Here is a 23,455-nt window from a genome sequence, read left to right on the forward strand (position 1 = left end):
ACAGTATAGAGTTCAGCTGTCTGAGCTTGTGTTTAATTCCATTTTATACAACTTAAAATCAGATGAAGAAATCCCTGAAAGCTACAAATTACTATCACAAAGCACCTGATTACCAGTAAATGATGGAGAAATACCTCTTTACGGGTTATCACAAATCATATCAATCATCTTTGTATGGTACAATGTTATGGTCAAGTTTAACAAGTAAAATCACCCACGAGCGAATCACCGTCAATTACAGAAATATCAATGTGAACACTACAGGAAAACTATATCTTGACACACGTATCAGACAAAAAGGAGAAATTTGCAAAACGGAATCAAAAGCATTATATCTGGACCACTGAATTATTGACATAATTAAAGAATTAGGTGTTATCTGTTTAAAGAGCAGGTCATATGGGTTTTTGAAAAATATCTCTTTTGCAGTTTATTAGATTAGATTCAACTTTATTGTCATTGCACATGTAAGGTACAAGGCAACGAAATGCAGTTAGCATCTAACCAGAAGTGCAATAAGCAGTAAGTACAGGATATACAGTGTCTACAATGTTACAAATGTACAATAAATATACAGATTAAGGCAGTACTATGGACATCATTTACAGATTTTTAAATACTATCAGCATGATATACAGATGGGTGTACTATGAACATACTATACAGATGGATTATGTAATAAGTGTATGTACACTATAAGCAGAAACTATGAGCACATGAACATTATTTACACTAGTGCAATGGACAGTAAAAAGTGCATAGAATGTAGCTATCCTTAAATGAAAATAATCTGCAAAGTTGTTAGTGTGTTTACATCATGTTTAAGGAGATGCTGTGTCAAGGATACAACAGAAATACAATTCAAACCTTTTGTTGTGTGCTTGTCATTTTACCGAGGACTGCTTCTCTAATCTTGGCTTCTAATCTTCTTAATTTGGACTAACAAGCTCTCCTAACCACAACCTGTAAGTAGTACGATAATTCACTGTGAACCTACTATTTCCTAAGAATGTGTCGATTATTGTAGACTGATGTTGTTCTAATGACTCTGTTTAATAATAAAGAACGTAGTGTAGCACACAGACTTTATAATCATTGTGAAATTGCTGTTTAATTTGCTGCACTGGCAGTTAAAGGGTTAATGCGAGAGAGACAAGCGAGTTATCATGCTGCTGCGCCTGTGATACTGTTCTGCGTTCTGATTAAAAGTTAAGACAGCGTCTTTTGTCTGTCGTTCTTCAAACATTACAGTAGACAAATTTTGGTTTACAAACTGTATTGTTTCATAAGTTATTCGTTTTCACCAAGTGTTCACAGTTTAGCTGTTAAACTTTAGCTGTGGGCACGATTCGCTTGCATAAGTGTTCTTGTATTTTATGTCATAAGAATGGCATGGAGCACTATATTGTTTAATGTAAAGGTGCTTTGACAATGGTAGCGCTGGCTAACTGTCTCAATGACTCCTCTCTGTGCCAATCACAACAGACTTGTCCAGCTGACCAATCAGAGCAGAGTAGGCTTGAGGAAGGGAGGGGTTTGCTCCGAACTTGCTGGGAAAGAATAATTTCCTAATCATTGGAAAATGACTCTAATATTAAATGTATATTTTGAGAAAATTACAATGTTTTCTGACCTTAGATACATTTAAACCTGTTGTAGGGCACTCCAACACAATATTAGTACACTTTAAAATACCATATGACCTGCTCTTTAAAGATATGAGACTTGCATACGCACTTTGTCCTGAACAATGTTGTTTTGTTATTTAATTTTAATATATATTATATTGTGTTTGCATGTGTTTTGATGGAGTTTGCAAAAACAATATTAGTGCGAAGTGAGATGAGAAAAGACCTGTCTTTATAAAATACACTGTCAAGGTCCAGAAAAGTATGAAAAGCATCGTCAGAATAGTCCATCTGCCATCAGTGGTTCAACCGTAACACTGAAGCGACGACAATACTTTTTGTACGAGAAGAAAACAAAAATAACAACTTTATTCAACAATTCCTCTCCTCTGTCTCTCCTCACATCACCGTAGTGCCATTTTGGAGAATCTGAGCAGTACGCAGGTGATAGAAGAGCGTACGCCACCTGCGTACTGCTCAGATTCTCCAAAATGGCGCTATTCTGACAACGCTTTTCATACTTTTCTGGACCTTGACACTGTTATTTACTTGGCAGTCTATGGGACAGTCTCAAGCCTACCGGTTTTCATCCAAAATATCTTAAATTGTGTTCCGAAGACGAACAAAGCCTTTACGGGTTTGGAACGACATGGTGGTAAGTGATTAATGACAAAATTTTCATTATGGGGTGGAGTAACCCTTTAAAAATGATTTCTGAAGAATCATGTGACGCTGAAGACTGGTGTAATGGCTGCTGAAAATTCAGCTTTACCATCACAGAAATAAAAATAAAATAAAAAACAGTTATTTTAAATCATAAAGATATTTTACAATAAAATATTTTTACTGTTTTTTATATATATATATATATATATATATATATATATATATATATATATATATATATATATATATATATATAAAATATAAAATAAAATAACTGCAGCTTTGGTAAAAGTAAGAGATTTATTTCAAGAAAAAACAAACAAAAAATCTTAGCAACCCCAAATCTTAGATTAGTATATCAAAGTATTATGCATTTCTGTAGGGGAAAAACTAAATTTAATTTTTCGTATAGCTTTAATCAAGTTTTTCTTATACTTAAACAGTCAAATTATTTTGAAAGAGGAGAGGGAGTAAACACATTCATCTTTCATCTCTGTGTAGGATGAAATTACAGGCTGAAAGGACACAAACTAGCCTTGTCTTAAAGCTGGTCTTCTTGAAAAGTGGGAGTTAGAATGAGAGACTCTGAAGCACAAACAAAACAGCTTTTCACGAATTGTGAGAGGGCTGTCAAACACTATGCTTCCTGACTTATGCTGCCTCCCACTACTGCTTTTGTATCAGAGAGCTCATGACAATCTGCACTTGCTGTGTAAACAAGGCGTGAGTCTGCTGCAGTGCTTCTATTTGTAAGAGAAGTAGAAAAAATGGCAAAATATGGCTGAAGAAAGAGATGTTACACCCACATCTGAGGAACTTAAATAGGAGGAATCCTCATCTGGAGCCACACCAGAGGGATAGGGCCATGTGCTTTTGGCTGACAAATTAAATGCTCTACAAATACAAATCACATAATTTGTCCCTAAAGGCTTACAAATTACAAGATGATGGTGCTACCTAACAACAGACTCGCTGCTTCGCAGGACTATTTACGCTCCTCACCTCTAATAGACTGAATGTGTGTGCTGTGACCCCATCCTCTCTATTACCTTGGGGAAAAAGCGGCAATAGTCCCGAGTCAGGACCATCTCGGCCATGTCTTTCAGCCCCTCCAGGCCCAGCATGTCTGCTGCTAACACAACCTGACTGAAATCAAAGGCAAACACACACATCTTGACATTTCTGCGAAATCTGACTAACGTCATTGCATTTTTGCATTTATAACATTGGAAAAGAGAAAATGTCACTACAGAGGGTCTTTACCTGACATTTGTTCCTGATGGGAAGTCTAGAATGGCACCATACATGAAATGAAGCAGAATCTCCATTTCATCTGGACCCAGACTGATTGAAAAAATAAATAAATAAATAAATAAAACATTCAGATTATATTACATTTTACAAACTCCACAAGACAGGGATAACATTTTATGATGAGACTTTATTTGTTAACATTACTTAATGCATTTCCTAATATATTTTTATAACATGAATCTATCTTTGTTAATGTTACATAGTAAAAAACTATGATTACTGAGGTAGTAAGATTACTAAGTTTAATAAATGCTGTACAAGTATTCACTTAACTAGTTAACTAACACAGTTAATTAACATTAAAAAGTGAGACCTTATTGTAAGTGTAGCAATATTTGTTTTTTGTTTTTTTTTTGTTTTTTTTTAAATCTGCTGTTAAAGACCCCATTAAACACATTAAACACAATTTTCAGTTCAGAGATCAAACTATCAGAACATTGCTCCAAAGATGAAGATCTTCTGATGAAGAGGGTTATAGTTTACTATCAATATTAATATAAATAAAAATACATTTTTCCATAAATTGTCACAGAGCTACAAAATACTATTATGTTATCCTGCTCTTTGACCATTTACAGTAAAAGCTAAATGTGGTTATCAACTGTTGTAAAATGGCCTGCAGCATCATGTTTAATATATACAGTATGGTGAGCAAATAACATTAATAGGTGCCCTGAACCTCAAGAGTTGTATCTGTAAGATCTGTATTAGAGGGACTGACAAGAGCTACATAGAGTTTATTAAAAATAATTGGCTAGCTGTACAGTACGCTTTATGCATACTTTCCCTTCTAAGCATGACAAAGTATTTGATATTTGTATTTGTACTATAATGCAATCATACTATATATCCCATGTTGATGGGTGTCCTGCATAACCTACCCCTGCAGAGTGATACACTGACGCAAACTCTCCATCCAGCTGCCACACAACATTGCTCGGAAATACTCTGAGCGCGCACATAGAATGGCCCTGTGGGAAAGGAGAAACACACATGCACACAGACAACGTCAGCTTCCCCTATCACTCACACACGCTTCACACCGCACTAACTCGGCTTGATATTTGTAAAGCAGCCCCAGGAGATGTATGTGCATGTGTGTATTAATCGCTGACTGATATGCTTGAGGATGTAGGAAAAAAAATCAAGAAAATGAAGACCTCATGAAATTGGGGAAGGGAGATGTAATGGTTTATTTGAACATTATTTTAGAAAATGATGACTGTGGCTCTGTCTCAAAACCTAGAGAGCTGATTAACTAGGTTTTTAACATTGTCCTGAAGATAAAAACAAATAGAAAATTCATTTAAAAATCTAGTTCTAAACAAATGCTCCAAGTTCTTAAAAATGTACTATTTTATATGTTTGTGGACTTCATATGGGTTTGAAAAACCTTTACTGTATACCTTTTTCAAATATTATTAAAGGGTTAGTTCACCCAAATATTAAAATTATGTCATTAATGACTCACCCTCATGTCGTTCCAAACCCGTAAGACCTCCGTTCATCTTCGGAACACAGTTTAAGATATTTTAGATTTAGTCCGAGAGCTTTCAGTCCCTCCATTGAGAATGTATGTACGGTATACTGTCCACGTCCAAAAGGGTAATAAATACATCTTCAAAGTAGTCCATGTGACATCAGAGGGTCCGTTAGAATTTTTTTGAAGCATCGAAAATACATTTGGTCCAAAAATATCAAAAACTACGACTTTATTCAGCATTGACTTCTCTCCCGGGTCTGTTATGAGCGCGTTCACCTCACATCCGGTTCGCGAACGAATCACTCGATGTAACCGGATCTTCTTGAACCAGTTCACACCAAATCGAACTGAATCGTTTGAAACGGTTCGCGTCAACAATAAGCATTAATCCACCAATGACTTAAGCTGTTAACTTTTTTAACATGGCTGACACTCCCTCTGAGTTCAAATAAACCAATATCCCGGAGTAATTCATTTACTCAAACAGTACACTGACTGAACTGCTGACCGAGCCAGATAACGAACGAAACATTGACTCGTTCTCGAGTCAAGAACCGGTTGCATCGGTTTTTCGGATCACCGGTAGTGATGGGAAGTTCTGTTCTTCTCCGCGAACCGGTTCTTTCGGACAGTTTGATTCAATTAAACCGGTTGCCGAAAACGGTTCACCAGTTCTTTCTGCGCTCGACGTAATGACTTCATTGGCGATGATTGCCCTTGATTGAAGCCTTCGGTTTACCCGCGCTCATAACATTAGCACAGAATCGGTTCAGAATCAATCACCAAAAGAACCAGTTCAGTTCAGACGCGCTGTGTGTCAGTCTGAATCACGCATGCGCAGTATCATCAGCTCCTCGGTTCTCGAATCGGACGCGTCCGACAGAAACGGTTCTTGACTCAAGAACGAGTCAATGTTTCGTTCGTTATCTGGCTCGGTTCAGTCAGTGTACTGTTTGAGTAAATGAATTACTCCGGGATATTGGTTTATTTGAACTCAGAGGGAGTGTCAGCCATGTTAAAAAAGTTAACAGCTTAAGTCATTGGTGGATTAATGCTTATTGTTGACGCGAACCGTTTCAAAACGATTCAGTTCGATTTGGTGAACTGGTTCAAGAAGATCCGGTTACATCGAGTGATTCGTTCGCGAACCGGATGTGAGGTGAACGCGCTCATAACAGACCCGGGAGAGAAGTCAATGCTGAATAAAGTCGTAGTTTTTTGATATTTTTGGACCAAAATGTATTTTCGATGCTTCAAAAAATTCTAACGGACCCTCTGATGTCACATGGACTACTTTGAAGATGTATTTATTACCCTTTTGGACGTGGACAGTATACCGTACATACATTCTCAATGGAGGGACTGAAAGCTCTCGGACTAAATCTAAAATATCTTAAACTGTGTTCCGAAGATGAACGGAGGTCTTACGGGTTTGGAACGACATGAGGGTGAGTCATTAATGACATAATTTTAATATTTGGGTGAACTAACCCTTTAAGCAGTTTTGTTCAAATATATTTCTATCATGACAACATGACAAGATGGTTTGGAAATGGCAACATGAATGTATTTGGTCTTTTTGCAGAACTGATCTGCTATGATGTAGAGCAAGTACTAGGGCTGGTCCGAATACCATTTTTTTTTTAAGCTTCGAAGCTTTGGTAGTAATCGACACCGAATATTCGAAGCTTCGGAGGGAGAGGACTGAACATATTCTTCTCTCTAACACCGTGTCTACACCGGATGCAAGCAGCGCGGCAAAACACAATAGAACCTGTCTACACTGGATGCGGCGCGGCTGACAAATTAGTATTAGGCTGGGCTACTTTTTATTTTTATTTTTTATGACTGCCGTATTCGCAAGTAGTTTCCAAGCAAAATAAGTGCACTTTTTATCATGTGTAAAATTACTGATTAACATGCCGGATAAAAGCGGGCCTTTTTTTTTTTTTTTTTTTTTTTAACAATATACTATATACTACAGGCAAACTACTTACAGAACTTTCAAACTTGATGTGCTGTTGTGGTAGGCCAGTTTCAGATTGCATATTTGGCACACTGCCTTTGTCTTGTCTTCACTCAATTTAAAGTGTTCCCACACAGCTGAGGTCTTCTGCATTTTTGTCTTCTCTTCCAGATGAACTGAATCATGACGTTCACTAATGGGCTATTCATATTCAAGGGCAAATGGGAACTGTTTCGCGGGGGATGCCAGGTGTTCAAAAAAAAAAAAAAAAGAATATTTGTATCTCAAAACTGAAAATCGAATGTTTTGGTCCAGCCCTAGCAAATACTGCCAATACATACACAGACATGCTGCAAGCATGTGAGACACACTCAGGGACGGACTGGGACTAAAAAACGGCCCTGGACTTTGACTAGGCCCGGCCCAAAGTAATCGGCGTGCGGAAACTCGACAACAACAACATTAACGCCTGGCATGAGTGTCACAAGACTTTAATTGTGGCTCATGATACTATACCATCCAAATTATAGCAATAGCACTAATGTTGACTAGATGTTGAGCTGGAGTGGGTGTCTTTCTCTGCTCTTGGTCTAAGCTCAACCTGAATAAACAAATGATGGAATGGATTTTTTTTAAAAAAAAGGTTTTATTCCAAGATAGCATGGAATAGATTATATAATATGCTGTTATAACAGCATATTATACAATCTATTCCATGCTGTCTTAAAAATGAATTTATTACTTAATAATCTTAATTCATTTATGCAGCAATTAATCTTACTGCACAAATAATAATACCACATCTAAATGAAAATACACCATTACAAATGTAACTTCTGTATTCAAAATCTTCAAAGTTTGTAAGCATTAACTGTAACGTTACCAACATTTTTAAAAGTAAAAGCACAACATATTTCTTAATATTAGCTACTGCATGTGGCATTTTACAGCTAAAATGTTGAAGTTTAGCTGTTTTAAACCATCCTAATCATTAAAAATGTAGCAACCTGAATATCACTTCCTAACATCATCCCTAGCAAGTAACTCTCTTTCTCCTCTCATGTTCCATACCTACTTGCCCTGGATCTGCCTGTGGAACCAGCTCATCTTTCTGTCCCTCATCATCATCACTGGGGGCATGTTGCTGCATAGCTGTCTGGCTCACTTCTTCACTGCTGCTAATATTTAACTGCGAGGTGCTGCTGCTGGCTGTGCTGCTAAATATTTCAGTTAGTTTGCGACATATAGCCTCCACAATATAAAAACCCCACATTTTTTTCTCCCCCCTCCTCATCACCACCACCCTCTTCCCGTTTTTTTACCCGCGGCCGCGTTATGCATATTGTTTGTTTGTTTCTATGCTTCTTTTATCTAGTCTTTGCTGTTGGTTTCTTCCTACTCTTCCACTTCTTCTCCTTACCTGGCGGCCACGGCCAGTGCAGCTGGCATCCAACTTAAAGGTGCATTGCTGCCACCTACAGTACTGGAGTGTGAAACAGATAAGTGGGGGAAAAAAACAGGTGATGACTGCGTGCGTGGCGGGTGGTGGGCCGGCCCGCCGGCCGTCCTGGAGTACCGGCCGTTCTGTGATTCTCCAGATCACACAGATGGCCAGTCCGCCCCTGGACACACTGATAGCATACATGATATTACCTATAGTAGATCTACACAAGTGGAGCTGGGGGAGGTGGAGGGTTTCTAATAGCACACTGCAAGACTTCCTTACAGCAAACACTGAACCAAATTTTTTAAATGATGATTAACAAGCACACTGGCTGCAGATGCAACAGAGAACAATCAGTTTGTCGAAGTCGTCACTGGATTGGTTGAATTCTACAGGATTTCCTGGAGACGTGTGTGTCACGTTCTTTAACGTTCTGTCTGGAAACAAAGATGCAGTGACGCCAAACCCCCTCATGAAAGAAGAAAGCAGTAGTGTTTACAACTGTGAGGATGAGCGCTTATCAGGATCAACTAAACACTGGAGTTTAATAGAATCTTTCAAATACATCTGAGAGTTTTACACATAACTGTCTGTTATTGTGGCGACATTTCCACTCCCCGAAACGTGACGCTGAACGAAACGAATTGTGATTGGTTGGTTGACATGTCGGTCAAACAGCCTCATGAGTGGTCCTTTGCCAACAAAAGCTGCCATGAATTCCAGACCTTTAGCCGCAGTCTGAAGGTCTGGCTATGCGAGACTACATTAAGGATAACTGCCTGCACCACCTAGAGTTTCATTACACAACTAGATATTTCAAAAAAAAAAATAAGAAAAGATTATGTTTAATATAACTATATGTTAGCAACTAACCAATTTATGAGATGTTGTGTTATCAGACTGCATTTTCCAATCATCCTCTACAGCAGCACATGAATGATAAAATAAATAGATAATGCATGAATTACACACTTAATGCACAACCTGTGCTCTTCATTTGTTGCACCAAATCATAATTACAATTTCTGAAGCCATAAATAGAAACTTCCCTGAAGGCAGAATGACATACAGCTGGTGACACTTCATATGCTCTACAGTCTCTCTTTTGTCCCACATCTTCTTCTCTCTCCCAGTCCTCCTTTATCTCTCTCTCAGCCACCAGCCCTATTATTCTCCATCTGCCATAAACATACACTATAAATAGATTCTTTTTTTCTAATGTGTCACTAGCTCCTGGTCTCCTCTCAGAACAAACTGCAGCTTTTACAAGTGATGACTGAGGGAGGCTAAAAATAACACTTACAAAAAAAAAAAACTGTCTACATTTTTTTTGCCTTGGTCACTGGATGAAATAGATTATGGCAGCGATGGATCTATTTCAGAGGAAGCATCTCCAATTGTTGTCCATTTCGTTCATTTGTCAGACAGCCCTCAGATGCACACTCCACTCTATTCCTTTTTTTACAGCTTGATATCCATTCCAGTAAAATAATAAAACAAAATCCCACTTTTCACACAAATTCATAGAACTTCTGAGAACTGCCTGAAAGTGTAATACCTAAAGTGAAAATATTACCATTGGACAAATGGCAATCAAACTGTCTTTAACTGACGATACACACATTTATCCACTGACCTACAAAATTCAGTGACAGTCAATGGCTGTTAATGACACTGACAAATTGGATATGTCATAAGTTTAACTGGTTAATTAGATTTATTATTCCCTCTAAAATAATTTAAAGGGGTCATATGATGCAATTTCAAGTTTTCCTTGCTCTTTGGAGTGTTACAAGCTGTTCGTGAATAGATAAGATCCCTAAAGTTGCAAAGACTAAAGTCTCAAACCCAAAGAGATATTCTTTATAAAAGTTAAGACTGCCCTCTTAAAACACCTCGTTTAAACACGCCCCCACATCTCTACGTCACGATGTGGGAAGATTTGCATAACGACGCCTAAATATTCACACAAAGAAAGAAGGCGTAACTTTATTGTTGCTACCACAGCAGCCGCCATGTTGTGAAGAGGCTGTGCATTTAGTTGCGAAAGCGATAATACTTTGTTTGGCCTTTCAAAAGAGGACACAACTAGAATTCAGTGGTTAAGTTGTGTTTACAACACTGTTCCAGAACAGTTCAACCCAAACATTCAGATGTGTGCAGCGCATTTTATGGAGGACTGTTTTCTGATCCTGGGAGAGTAGACTAAAATGCCGGCTGTTCCAGTGGTTCTCAATTCCAGTTCTCGCGCCCCACAGCTCTGCATATTTTGCATGTCTCTCTTTGTTAACACACCTGAGTCAGATAATCAGCTCATTAGAAGTGAGCTCCCTGCATGAACTGTGTTCCCATTGACACTGTCCCTACACAGTGCTCATTGCTCCCTACTCCCTGAGCAGGGGAAATATGTTGAAGTTTACCTCACTTCGGAACATTCATTCATGGATTTGCGCATACACAGTGTCTTCATACACAGACAAGTGTAACATCATATACCTCTGTAAATAAATACAATTTAAGTTCACGTATCGCACACTTTGAATAGAACATATACCTTTGCTTCGAACTGGAATCATGCCGGAATATCCTGTGATGTCCACTTTGCAGGGCACTTATGTTCGAAAAGAACAAACGTTTGAAGCGATAAGAGAACACACAAAATGTGCAGATCAGGGGGCCGCGAGGACTGGAATTGAGAACCACTGACCTTACGTTACCCCAACACTAAACCTACCCTAACAGAAGAATAAATACAGTGTTGGTAGCATAATCTGATAGGTAGCATTATTTGTTAGAACACCGGGAAACAGCATCACAATATGGTAAGGGGCGTAACATTGCCGTCACACACTTGAGGTATTCGGCCAATCACAACACACTGGATAGCTGGCCAATAAGAATACACCTCGCTTTTCAGACTGATGAACTTAGTAAAAAATGACATGTTTTAGAAAGTACATTATGTGGAAAATAATGTGTTTTTTTAACCTTAAACTGCATAAACACATTTCATTACACCAAATACACAAAATAATGTTCTTTTTAGCAATATCATATGACCCCTTTAATGTTGTTTTATGTGTAAAAAACAGCAATTCAGTTTTCCAGAGAAATTATTTTTGGACATTTCTAATTGTAATAGGTGTCATTTCAGTTTTAAATTATAAAATATATTAATAAATTTAAAAAAAAAATTGTACATGGTCTATTCATAAGCTAGCCAAGCCATGCATGAAAGTTAAGCACTTTAACTGGGTAATAATAAGATTTATTGCTCCCTCTAAAATATTTTAATGTTGTTTTATGTTTAAAACAAAGAAAGTAATAAAAAAGAATAACAATTCATTTTCCACCAAAATTGTCATTTAAATGATTTTTGGATATTTCTAATTGAAATGTTATCATTTCATTTTCAGATTAGACAATCCATATTATTAATAAATCTAATTAAAAGCATAATTTTAAATGATTTGTACAAAGTCCATTTAATATTCATAAATTAGCCATGCATGAAGTTCCACAAGCAAATTTGTTCAAACCACCCCCAAACTGTCCCCACTAATTATTTAAAACAAAGTTATGCTAATGTACCTGCTTTATAGTGAATTACAGCTGATTATATAGCATTTCATTTTGTTTGTGTGTACGTAAGAGGCACATACACTCACCGGCCACTTAATAAGGTACACCTGTTCAATTGCTTGGTAACACAAATTGCTAATCAGCCAATCACATGGCAGCAACTCAATGCATTTAGGCATCTAGATGTGGTGAAGACGACTTGGGATGGCGGAACCGGACGGACGTCACATTCAGGCGACGGTGGATTGTTTGGACGGAGCGAAGGCAGATTGCAATCGAACTGTATCGTGAGTGTAGCAATGGGATATAGTTCAGATGGTAGCGATGATGGATTTCCTTCAGATATGGAGGTTAGCCAAACAAAAAAGGCAAGGAAAAAATCTTGGTCTGAAGCGAGTAGTGGAGGAGAGAATACTCCAAGACAAGTTAACAAAAAGATTAAAGCCAAACCTAAGGGAAGCAGTAGGCCTGATGATGACAAGCAGGAAGAGTGGAAAGTTATTATTACGCTTAGTAATGATAAAGGTCACTTTCACCCAGTTCATGTGACTAAAGCAATTGAGAAGGATATGGGGAAAATTAAATATGCTAAACTACTGAATAACAGAAGAATTCTAATTTCAGCAGTAAATAAGAAGCAGCAGGAAATGATTTTGAAAATGAGCAACCTTGGTGGTGGAAATATTAAAGTGCATGTACCCGGAACGACAGCAAAGCTAAGAGGAGTGATTACAAATGTTCCTTTGGAAATGTCCGTGGAGGATGTGAAGAGTGAGATAAAAAGTGGGAATGTACTAGAGGTGAAAAGACTTCAAAATAATAAAAATGGTGTTAAATCAGATAGTCTATCTGTAATGATTATTTTTGAAAAATCTTTGCCTTGTGAAGTTCAAATAGGGTGGATCAATTACAAAGTTAGGGAGTATATTCCCCAACCGTTAAGGTGCTTTAAGTGCCAGAGAATGGGACATACAGTACAACAATGTAAATGGAGACAAAGATGTGCGAAGTGTGGAGGAGAACATGAATATGGTAAATGTAATAAGGATACCAAGCTACAATGTTGCAACTGTGGAGGTGAGCATAGTGCTGCATATGCTGGATGTGTGGTCCAGAAACAAGCTAAAGAAGTACAGAGGTACAAGGTTGTGAATAAGGTGTCATATGCAGAGGCTATTAAAAAGTATGGGCAAATATGAAACCAAGGAAAATAAACCAACAAAATGTCATGAAAATCTGAATGAAAGTGCAATGCATGGAGCAGGCCTACCCCAGAGGTTAGGCAAAAGGAGATGTCAGCCAGGACCAGCAGACACTACACCAGCAACCACACAGCAACCATGTAAGCATAAGTGTATAGTGGAGGAGAACACATTGATGGTGGAAAAAAAGAGCTTTATAGCTTTTATATGTAAAGTGGTGAATGTTGCCACACGACAAGAAAGGAAAAGTGACAGGATCAAGACAGTGGTAGAAGCTGCAGAGGAGTTCTTAGGTATTAAAGATTTAAAAGCTGAAGAAATACATGGCATGCTAAGTACTAATAATGATGGAGGGTCTCAGAGTATTATATAAGTTTATAATGGTATTCCACCTTTTGCAATGGAATGCTAGGAGTCTGATTGCAAACAGACAAGAATTTAAAAAATTTGTAGTAGAGTCTGAAGTCAAATTTGATATTGTTTGTATTCAAGAAACTTGGCTACGACCTCACCTTGATTTTATTTTACCTGGTTATGAGTCTGTTAGGTTTGATAGAGATGGAAATCAGGGTGGAGGATGTGCAACATTTGTAAGGGATGGGATACCATTTAGAAGAATAGAAACTACAACAGAAATAAGAATGTGTAATTACTGAAATTTATAAGACAGATGGACACTTAGTAGTAATCAACTTATATAACCCTTGTAAATCACTAAGCCAAGAAACCTTAGAAGAAATAATGAGACAAGGAAATGGGAAAGAAATATGGTGTGGAGACTTCAATGCACATAATAGTCTTTGGGGAAGTAAGCATACTGATAGAAATGGAGAAGCAGTGGAAGAACTGATGGATGTTAGGCAATTAGTATGTTTAAATAATGGAAATGGCACAAGAATTGACATACGTACTAACACAATGTCATGTATTGACCTCACGCTTGTTTCTAATAATATGGCAAACTCTTGTGAATGGAAGGTAAAGGAAAGTACAAGTATTGGAAGTGATCATTTTCCAATTCTTTGCTCTATAAATATTGAAATAGATCTCCAAGAAAGGCCTAATCATAAAAAGTGGGACTTTGCTAAAGCTGATTGGGTAAAATTTAAAGAAATTTGTTGTACTTCAGCAGAGACAATTTCAATGCAGGGTGATATTGAGGAATGTGCATCTGAAGTTACACATTTAATATTGAATGCAGCATTAAAAAGCATACCATATAAGGTAGTTGGGGGGAAAAGAAAAATGGTCCCATGGTGGAATGATACATGTACAAAAGCTATTAAAGAACGAAATAGGGCAATGAGAATGTTAAGGAATAACCTGAATCAAGATAATTTAATTAATTATCAGAAGAAAAAGGCTCAGGCAAGAAGAATAATTAAGAAGAGTAAACAAAATGCATGGAGGAGCTATTGTTCTACTATAGGGAGGGAAGTAAAAAGTAGGAGAGGTGTGGTCAATGCTAAAGAAAATGAGTGGGAAAAAAAGTGTATGCTAAAATACCAGTATTAGAGGATGATGGAATACTGGCAATTAACAGATAAAGAAAAGGCAGCGATGTTGGGAAAGAAGTTTGCCAGTGTGCATAGTGGTGACCATTTAGATGATATCCATAAACTACATAAAGAGAAGGTTCTTAAGGAAAATAGGGATGTGTATATTAAAAAAGATAATGAGGAAAGTACTATGGATGCAGAAATGAATATGAATGAACTAGTGATAGTATTAAATGGTATTAGGAATACTGCTACAGGAGAAGATCAACTGAGTTATGTTATGTTCCAGAAATTGCCTGACAAAATATTACAGATAATACTATATGTATTTAATAAGATATGGGAAGAAGGTAAAATGCCAAAAAGTTGGAAGAGTGCATTAATACTGACATTTAATAAACCTGGAAAGAATTGTAACAATGCTGACAACTATATAGACCTATCGCCCTAACATCACATCTCTGCAAGTGGATGGAGAAGATACTAGTTAGAAGACTTAACTACACCCTTGAACACAGAGGATTATTTGCACCATATCAAAGTGGGTTCAGAAAAGGGCGTTCCACAATGGATGCTGTTGTGAAAGTAAGCACTGAGATAGAGAAAACATTTAAAATGAAAGAAATAATGAGTATTGTATTCTTTGATATTGAAAAAGCTTATGATTCCATGTGGAGGGAGGGGTTACTAATTAAAATGAATAAAATGGGAATTAGAGGTAAGTTATATAACTGGGTATTAGAATTTCTGTCAGAAAGAAGATTTAGAGTCAAAGTGGGATCAGACGTATCTGAGGAATTTGAAATTGTTAATGGAATTCCACAAGGCAGTGTTATTAGTCCAGTTTTATTTAATGTTATGATCAATGATATTTTTATGAATCTAGATAGAAGGATTGGGTCAGCACTGTATGCAGATGATGGGGCCATATGGGTAAGAGGACGAGATGCCATAAGGGTGAGAAGTAAAATCAAGGAAGCAATAGGAAAGGTAGAACAATGGTCGTATAATTGGGGATTTAAGCTTTCTACAAGTAAGTCTTGTCATATGATATTTACCAGGAAGAAAGGGATAGATAAACAGAAGCTACAGTTATATGGCCACAATATGGAAACAGTAGATCATTTTAAATATCTTGGTATTTGGTTAGATCAAAAGGGAACATGGAAAATACACATTGAAAAGGTGGAATCAAAATGCAAGAAAGTCATAAATTTAATGAGAGCGGTAGTGGGGAAAGATTCGGGAGCAAATAAACAATCATTAATGTATATTTTATAGGGCTCTAATGAGGTCAACAATAGATTATGGATGTTATGTTTATGGAGCAACAGCTAAAAACCCATTTATTGAAGTTAGATAGAGTTAGTAATAAAGCATTTGAGGATCTGTGCAGGTGTAATGAGATCAACACCAATTAAAGCAATCCAGGTTGAGTTAGGAGAAGTGCCCTCAGACCTGAGAAGAGATAAACTCATGCTTATATACTGGAGTCGCTTAAGTGGATGTGGATTTGAAAACCATGCTAAGAGCATTATTCAGGAATGTTGGGAGTATAGTTCTTTTAAAGGTAATGGTTTTGGATGGGTAATAAAGACTAAATCAGAGGAATATAGAGTAAATAATATATGGCTTAACTCCCCTACACCTATCAGTAATATCCCTATTTGGTTATTTCCAAGAACTAAGATAGACTTAAATATATTGGAATTAAAAAATGAATGGGAAGAGAGTAGGAAAGGACATTTGGCAAGTCAGTACATAAGGAACAAATATTACAGTTATTTAGATATGTATACAGACGGATCTAAAGATGAAGAGGACAAGGTAGGAATAGGAATATATATACCAACAATGAATATAAGCATTGGGAAAAGATTACCCGATCAGGCATCAGTGTACACGGCAGAGATGATGGCGATTATTGTAGGACTGCAGTGGGTTGAGGAAGTAAAACCAGACAGAGTGGTGTGTTGTGTTGACTCTGTAGCAGCTCTTTATAGTATTCAAAATATGGAAATCGAATAGAGAAGATCTAATGCTAGAAATTCAACAAAGTTTATTTAGATTACAGAGACTACGGATAGATATGAGATTCTGCTGGGTACCTGCCCACACAGGTGTACAAGGGAATGAGGGAGCAGACAATATAGCAAAAAAAATCAACCAAGATGAACAATGTCATAAATATACCTCTTGGAAAAGGAGAAGCTAAGGCGATAATTAAAAAAGAAATGTTAAAGAAATGGCAGGATAGGTGGGATGTGGATAAAAGTGGAAGGAAATATTAAAGCTTGCAAAAATCTATTAATGCTCAGGGTGTGAATAGAAGTAACAGAAGAGAGGAGAGTGTTTTAACCAGGCTAAGGTTTGATCACACAGGGTTAAATAAAACACTGTTTTTAATGGGCAAAAGTCCATCAGATGAATGTTTGGAATGTAGGTCCAAGGAAGATGTAGAACATGTATTGCTATATTGTAAGAAATATAGAGAAGAGAGGATGAGGCTAAAACAAAAGATAAGTCAGACAGGAAGGAAGTGGAACCTTGAAGGTTTATTAGGCACAACAGGAGATGGGGTAAAGGATACACAGAAAGCAGTTATACAATATCTAGAAAAAATAGGGATATACAATAGGATATAGAATAATTTGGTGTTTTTTTTTTTTTTTTTTTTTTTATTTTTTTGATATAAAGTAGTACCAATGGATATAGCTCATGTTACATACTCTGATACAGTAGGTGGCGGTATGCACCTTTAAAAGTCATGGTTGCAATCTGACTCATTGCGAAGTATAATAATAAGAAGACGACTTGCTGAAGTTCAAACCGAGCATCAGAATGGGGAAGAAAGGGGATTTAAGTGACTTTGATCATAGAATGGTTGTTGGTGCCAGACGGGCTGGTCTGAGTATTTCAAAAACTGCTGATCTACTGGGATTTTCACACACAACCATCTCTAGGGTTTACAGAGAATGGTTAGAAAAAGAGAAAATATTCAGTGAGCGGCAGTTGTGTGGATGAAAATGTCAGAGGTCAGAGGAGAATGGGCAGACTGATTAGAGATGATAGAAAGGCAACAGTAACTCAAATAACCACTCGTTACAACCAAGGTATGCAGAATACCATCTCTGAACGCACAACACGTTGAACCCTGAAGCAGATGGGCTACAGCAGCAGAAGACCACACCGGGTGCCACTCCTGTCAGCTAAGAACAGGAAACAGAGGCTACAATTCACACAGGCTCACCAAAATTGGACAATAGAAGATTGGAAAAACGTTGCCTGGTCTGATGAGTCTTGATTTCTGCTGCGACATTCAGATGGTAGGGTCAGAATTTTGTGACGTGACGTGACATACAGCCAAGTATGGTGACCCATACTCAGAATTCGTGCTCTGCATTTAACCCATCCAAAGTGCACACACACAGCAGTGAAAACACACACACACCGTGAACACACACCCAGAGCAGTGGGCAGCCATTAATGCTGCGGCGCCCGGGAGCAGTTGGGGGTTCGTTGCCTTGCTCAAGGGCACCTCAGTCATGGTATTGCCGGCCCGAGACTCGAACCCACAACCTTAGGGTTAGGAGTCAAACTCTCTAATCATTAGGCCACGACTTCCCCACGTGTAAAGAACATGAAAGCATGGATCCATCCTGTCTTGTCTCAATGGTTCAGGCTGGTGGTAGTGTAATGGTGTGTGGGATATTTTCTTGGCATACTTCCAGCAGGATAATGCACCATGTCATAAAGCTCAAATCATCTCAGACTGGTTTCTTGAACATGACAATGAGCTCACTTAACTTAAATGTCCTCCACAGTCACCAGATCTCAACCCAATAGAGTAGCTTTGGGATGTGGTGGAACGGGAGCTTCGCATTGTGGATGTGCAGCCGACAAATCTGCAGCAACTGCATGATGCTATCATGTCAACATGGACCAAAATCTCTGAGGAATGTTTCCAACACCTTGTTGAATCTGTGCCACGAAGAATTAAGGCAGTTCTGAAGGCAAAAGTGGGTCCAACCCAGTACGAGCAAGGTGTACCTAATAAAGTGGCCAGTGAGTGTATGTGTGTTATGAAAGATCATCCTCATGGGAAATGTATGGACAGATGAGGGAGGGTTGATGAAAGTGAACGGGAGATGAGACCGGGATTATCAGTGCTGTTTAGGTGTGTGTATCCTGCAGTGAGACTGACAGATCTGCAGCAGTCACCTCAGGTCTGACATACTGATAAGGACTGCAGATGTCTTTCTCTATCCATACAACCCAAACCTGCAGAGATGCTGCTCCCGGCTGATGATAAGGGAGAGTCTGTTACTATAGTAACAGGTCATGGCAACTGCTCTAACCTCTGCAGCACCAAACAAAGGTGCTAACGAAATTCTCAATGACAGAAAACTACACAGATAAAACAGTGCTGTAATTCATCTTCAGAACATGACCTGTGTTGCACACGCATATCATTAGAGATGAATCACTACAGATTAGTGTGCATTAATCAAAATATGATGTTTTGTAAATGGTTTTCAATGCTAGATTAGATTCGCGTAGTAAAACAGTTTTCTTCTGATTAGTTTCGCCTTTACTGCTTCATGAAGAAGTAAACTGTAATCCTGCCACCTTCTGGGCATTTATGATTTAGCAACATATAACTGACTTCACTGAAGTCGTACCATCTAGCACTGATTGAAAATTAAGCATGCACATGACCAGGCATCGACTGATATTGGAGTTTTTTTTTTCTATCTGCATCAACCTATATCGAATTTACATTTACTGATAAATATGTGTAGAGTAACTTACAAAGGTGTGGATATAATCTGTGTGTCGTCTGAAGAGTTTTGATCCAGTCACTGTCTTCCAAGCTCTGTGCGCAGCTCAAATACTCCGCTCTCACTCTGTTGTCAGTTAATGTGACACATGAACTTGCGCCTTGACTTTTTTGTCAATTCAAATGTGATAAGACTTTACAGTATCATTTGCGTTGCCATTGCTGATATTACTTCACTTACTATCACTATGGTTACAGTTAATAGATCCTATTGCATATTCCATAATTCTAGAACTTCTTTTTTTTTACAAGTTTAAATGAAAATGAATACCAGCTTTACAAGCAGATACAAGCAACTGACTAAATATATGCAAGAGCTGCAGAAAGCTGACTGTGATTATTTTACCTGTGTGCTGAAAAGACTCTATCTGCCACCTGGATGCTGATGTCAGACATATCAGCCCTCTGATACAGAGCCAAAAGATCTGCCCCAAGCCCTGATGCTGGCTCTAAATGCTCTGAACCTGACAAACAAACAATAATTAAGCAGAATGAGTGAAACGGCCACAGCATATAATGGTGGTGTTTACTTTTCACAAACAGACATTAGCACTAATGCAGCTCCAGTGGGTAGAACATATCAGTAAAGAGTAATACGATTTCGGGATCAAATCAGTAATAAAAAATATGTTAATTGTATCTGGAAAAGGTGTCCTTACCTGAGTCAGAGCTGACCTTAGAGTCAACATCATGGTCGTCTGCAGCAGTGTCGTTCACTACAAGCGAGTGGCCGTTGTGTATATTTAAGATGCTATTCTCCTTCACCAGGCACTTGTCTTCTGTGTACACTTTTCTGTTACAGAACGCACAATGTAATATTTTACTAAACATATATAGCTCAAGTCCATTACAGAATTGTACAAGGCAGATCCATAGTGCTATTTTACATTTTTAAAGGATGAAAAACACCTTTAATTTCAATGCAATTACTAATAATAATAATCGAGTTGGTGTAGAGGAATATAGAAAATGCATTATGTACTGTATAAAGTCCTTGAGGGCTGCAGGTTCAATCCCCTGCAGGTGAATGACAGGTGTAGATGCTTCGGTTCCCTGCAGGAGGTGAGGAGCTCGGGCCAGCAGCACCCCCTTCAACCGAACAGCAGAACCAACACACAGAGTGACATCAGTCTCCTGCTCCTCCTGCAGCAGCCTGTCAGAGAAAGAGATCATCAAAATAACACAAAACCAAATTTTACTGGAATAGCATTTTGTCAGCATCTCTTGCTATTTTGCCACAATCAGCAAAACACTCCTCAGAGATGATGCTACTTGATGCTACTACTTATTAAGGATTTTTTATATTAAAAATAGGTGTCAATATGCAAGTGAAATAGGCAAAAATAATGTAGCCAAGTGGTTCAAAATCTGGGCTGAAAAACAAAATTCTTCATCTAACACTAACAATTTCACTATAACTGCTTTATAAACAGACATTCATTTCTATTCTAAGGTTCTATAGTGTTACAGAAACCTGTTTCCTCCAGAGTTTAAAATATGGAAAAAGTCACACTATGAGATATGAAGACAAAATTATGAAATCATTCCCAATTTTGAGAAATAAAAAATACGAAATAAAGTCACTCTGTGAGACACAAAGTCACAATTGTAAGATATAAAGCTGCAATTACCTTTTTTATTATTTTTTGTACTAGCCATAGACGGGCTTCTACAGTACTGCAGCATAAAAAGTCCAAGAAAGAGGAAAGGAAAGGAAAACTATTATTAGGTATCACATACTGGAGGTACTAAATCTCTTCCTTCAACTTCACATCCACATCCACATCACTGTCAGCATCATTTTGGCATCTTCTGCTGCAGTGTGACTAATCTAGGTGATCCAGAATCGTAAGTTGCCCTAGGCCTTCGTGCTGGGTGTTGGTGTGACTGCAGTCCTCTCTCCTCTGATGTAAGCATACAGAGATGAAGAAGTGGAGAAGAGAGTAGCACTAAAACTGCTGTTCCATCAGTAATAAATACAGCACCAAGTGTGATGCCACAAGCTCACAGATGGCAAAAGTCTAAAGTGAACTTCAGTTTGGAATGAAAAGAGGATACTACTGTATCTTTCAACAGTTGGGAATCACTGAAACATGTTTGGTTTCTTTTTTCAAGACTAGTAGTCTTCATCACTCAAAATAACAATAGTAAAGGTGTACCAGTATTACAGTTCTAATAATTTTATTATTATGGGCAATAACTAATAAATGGAGAATATTACAGTTCAAATACTATTTTGTCAAAATAAATTAAAAATATAACGCTGAAAGCTAAAATCGGTCAATTTAACTGCTAAGTGAATTTAGGCATCACAACAATGTAATGTGCAGTGTGAAAAAAAGAAGAATATTCATATTTAGATTACAAATCAACAATGTTTCAATTACTAGTAATAATTTAATTATTAGTGGTTCTAAAATTTTAATTAATTGAGTGTCAGACGACAGCAAAGGTAATATAAATAAAAAAATAGAGGAAATGAGCATGCACAATTTTTAATATTCAATAACAAAATCAAAATCCAATTAAATGACAAAAAATATCAATATCAATAGAGAAATAAATAAATGAATCTAATATCAGATGTGTGGTACTGACATATTGTGCATACATAAACAATTTTTCCTTAAATGCTGTCTTTTTTAATGCTACACTGGTGAACAGAATTATTTATTTTAAATATCCTAATAAAAAATGTCTTAATACATATTTTGAATAAAAATGTCTGTCTTTTTACAAATCCCAAACTTTTAATTCGCAGACTACATATACAAATAAAGCAAATGCTCACAGTTTGCATATGAACTCACTGAAGGGAGCGGCACGAGCTGTAAACATTACAGCAGGTTGGCGTGATTTGACTACACTGGTTTATAAGGGAGCATCATATAACAACAATGATATTCCTGGCTCTGAAAACTTCAGACAATATTTAAAAAAGAATAGCAAAGGTCCTTCATGTTAATGAATACAGTATACAGTTTATCAACTGAAGTAATATTTATATTGAAACAATGTTAAATCGTTTGACTGGTTACCCAGTCAGATCTTTGACCACTTGACAACTAGCTTAAACATTCAGCTATGAGTATGCATTTTAATAATAAAGTAAATTATTTATTATTAAAGTGTAGACTCATCTAGCTTATTTGCTTTTAAGAGACAAATAAAAGTCTTGCGAATATTATAACGTTAAGGCTTAGACAAACAAATCTCCATTCAATGTTCATGTCACTGTTAGCATGGTTAGCATTCACACCTTTGAATTTCCATATCAGAGAGCTATCAAAACAAGTCTGCTTGAATAAACCAATCATAAAATCATAATATTTACTTAAAATCTCTCCAAATATTCCACACTGTTGTGCTAGATGTTTTAATAAAGGGTGTGAAAGTGCATTCATTGATCCAGAATGCTAGCCATTAGCATTTAAACTGTCATCCTTAACCAAATAGATAGCATTTCTATTATATTTATACTAATAAGTTCATCTACATTTACCTACAACAAGAGGAATGTTCATATCGCCCTGCAAATGATAAAACCAGACCACTGAGGGACATTTCAAAAGCATCAGTGAGGCGGTCGTGTTGTCAATGACAACTGGATGACGAGACTTACCTCACGCACTGAACAGCGCGTCATTCTCAAAGTTAAACATCCAGATCTGCACTTACACGTGCACAGGTGATTCTGATAGCGAAAGTGACAATTTACATGGGGAGGGTTGCCTGGGAGTTGAGGGTATTTCTGCCTTTGTTTTGCTGCCATCATACGGTGCAAGTGTGAATTGCATGGCATGCAAAGTAGGTGAAGGTTGTCAGGATATA

At 37.4% G+C, this 23,455-nt stretch overlaps 1 protein-coding gene across 1 annotated transcript in view; it reads right to left on the reverse strand.

Moving 5' to 3' along the window:
• The window catches only part of LOC109072460 (AP2-interacting clathrin-endocytosis protein-like), a 37,889-nt gene extending 14,619 nt beyond the window's left edge, over positions 1-23,270 (reverse strand). The window contains exons 1-8 of the mRNA XM_042759187.1: positions 23,247-23,270; positions 21,196-21,209; positions 20,607-20,777; positions 20,284-20,417; positions 19,971-20,088; positions 4,490-4,579; positions 3,558-3,638; positions 3,344-3,440 (exon numbers count right to left, since the gene is read on the reverse strand). Of these exons, the coding sequence (XP_042615121.1) occupies positions 3,344-3,440; positions 3,558-3,638; positions 4,490-4,579; positions 19,971-20,088; positions 20,284-20,417; positions 20,607-20,777; positions 21,196-21,209; positions 23,247-23,270 (729 nt within the window). The remainder of the gene's footprint in view (positions 1-3,343; positions 3,441-3,557; positions 3,639-4,489; positions 4,580-19,970; positions 20,089-20,283; positions 20,418-20,606; positions 20,778-21,195; positions 21,210-23,246) is intronic.
• Between the last annotated feature and the right edge of the window lie 185 nt (positions 23,271-23,455).

Source organism: Cyprinus carpio, chromosome A6 (genome assembly GCF_018340385.1).
Source record: "Cyprinus carpio isolate SPL01 chromosome A6, ASM1834038v1, whole genome shotgun sequence".
Lineage (NCBI taxonomy): Eukaryota > Metazoa > Chordata > Actinopteri > Cypriniformes > Cyprinidae > Cyprinus > Cyprinus carpio.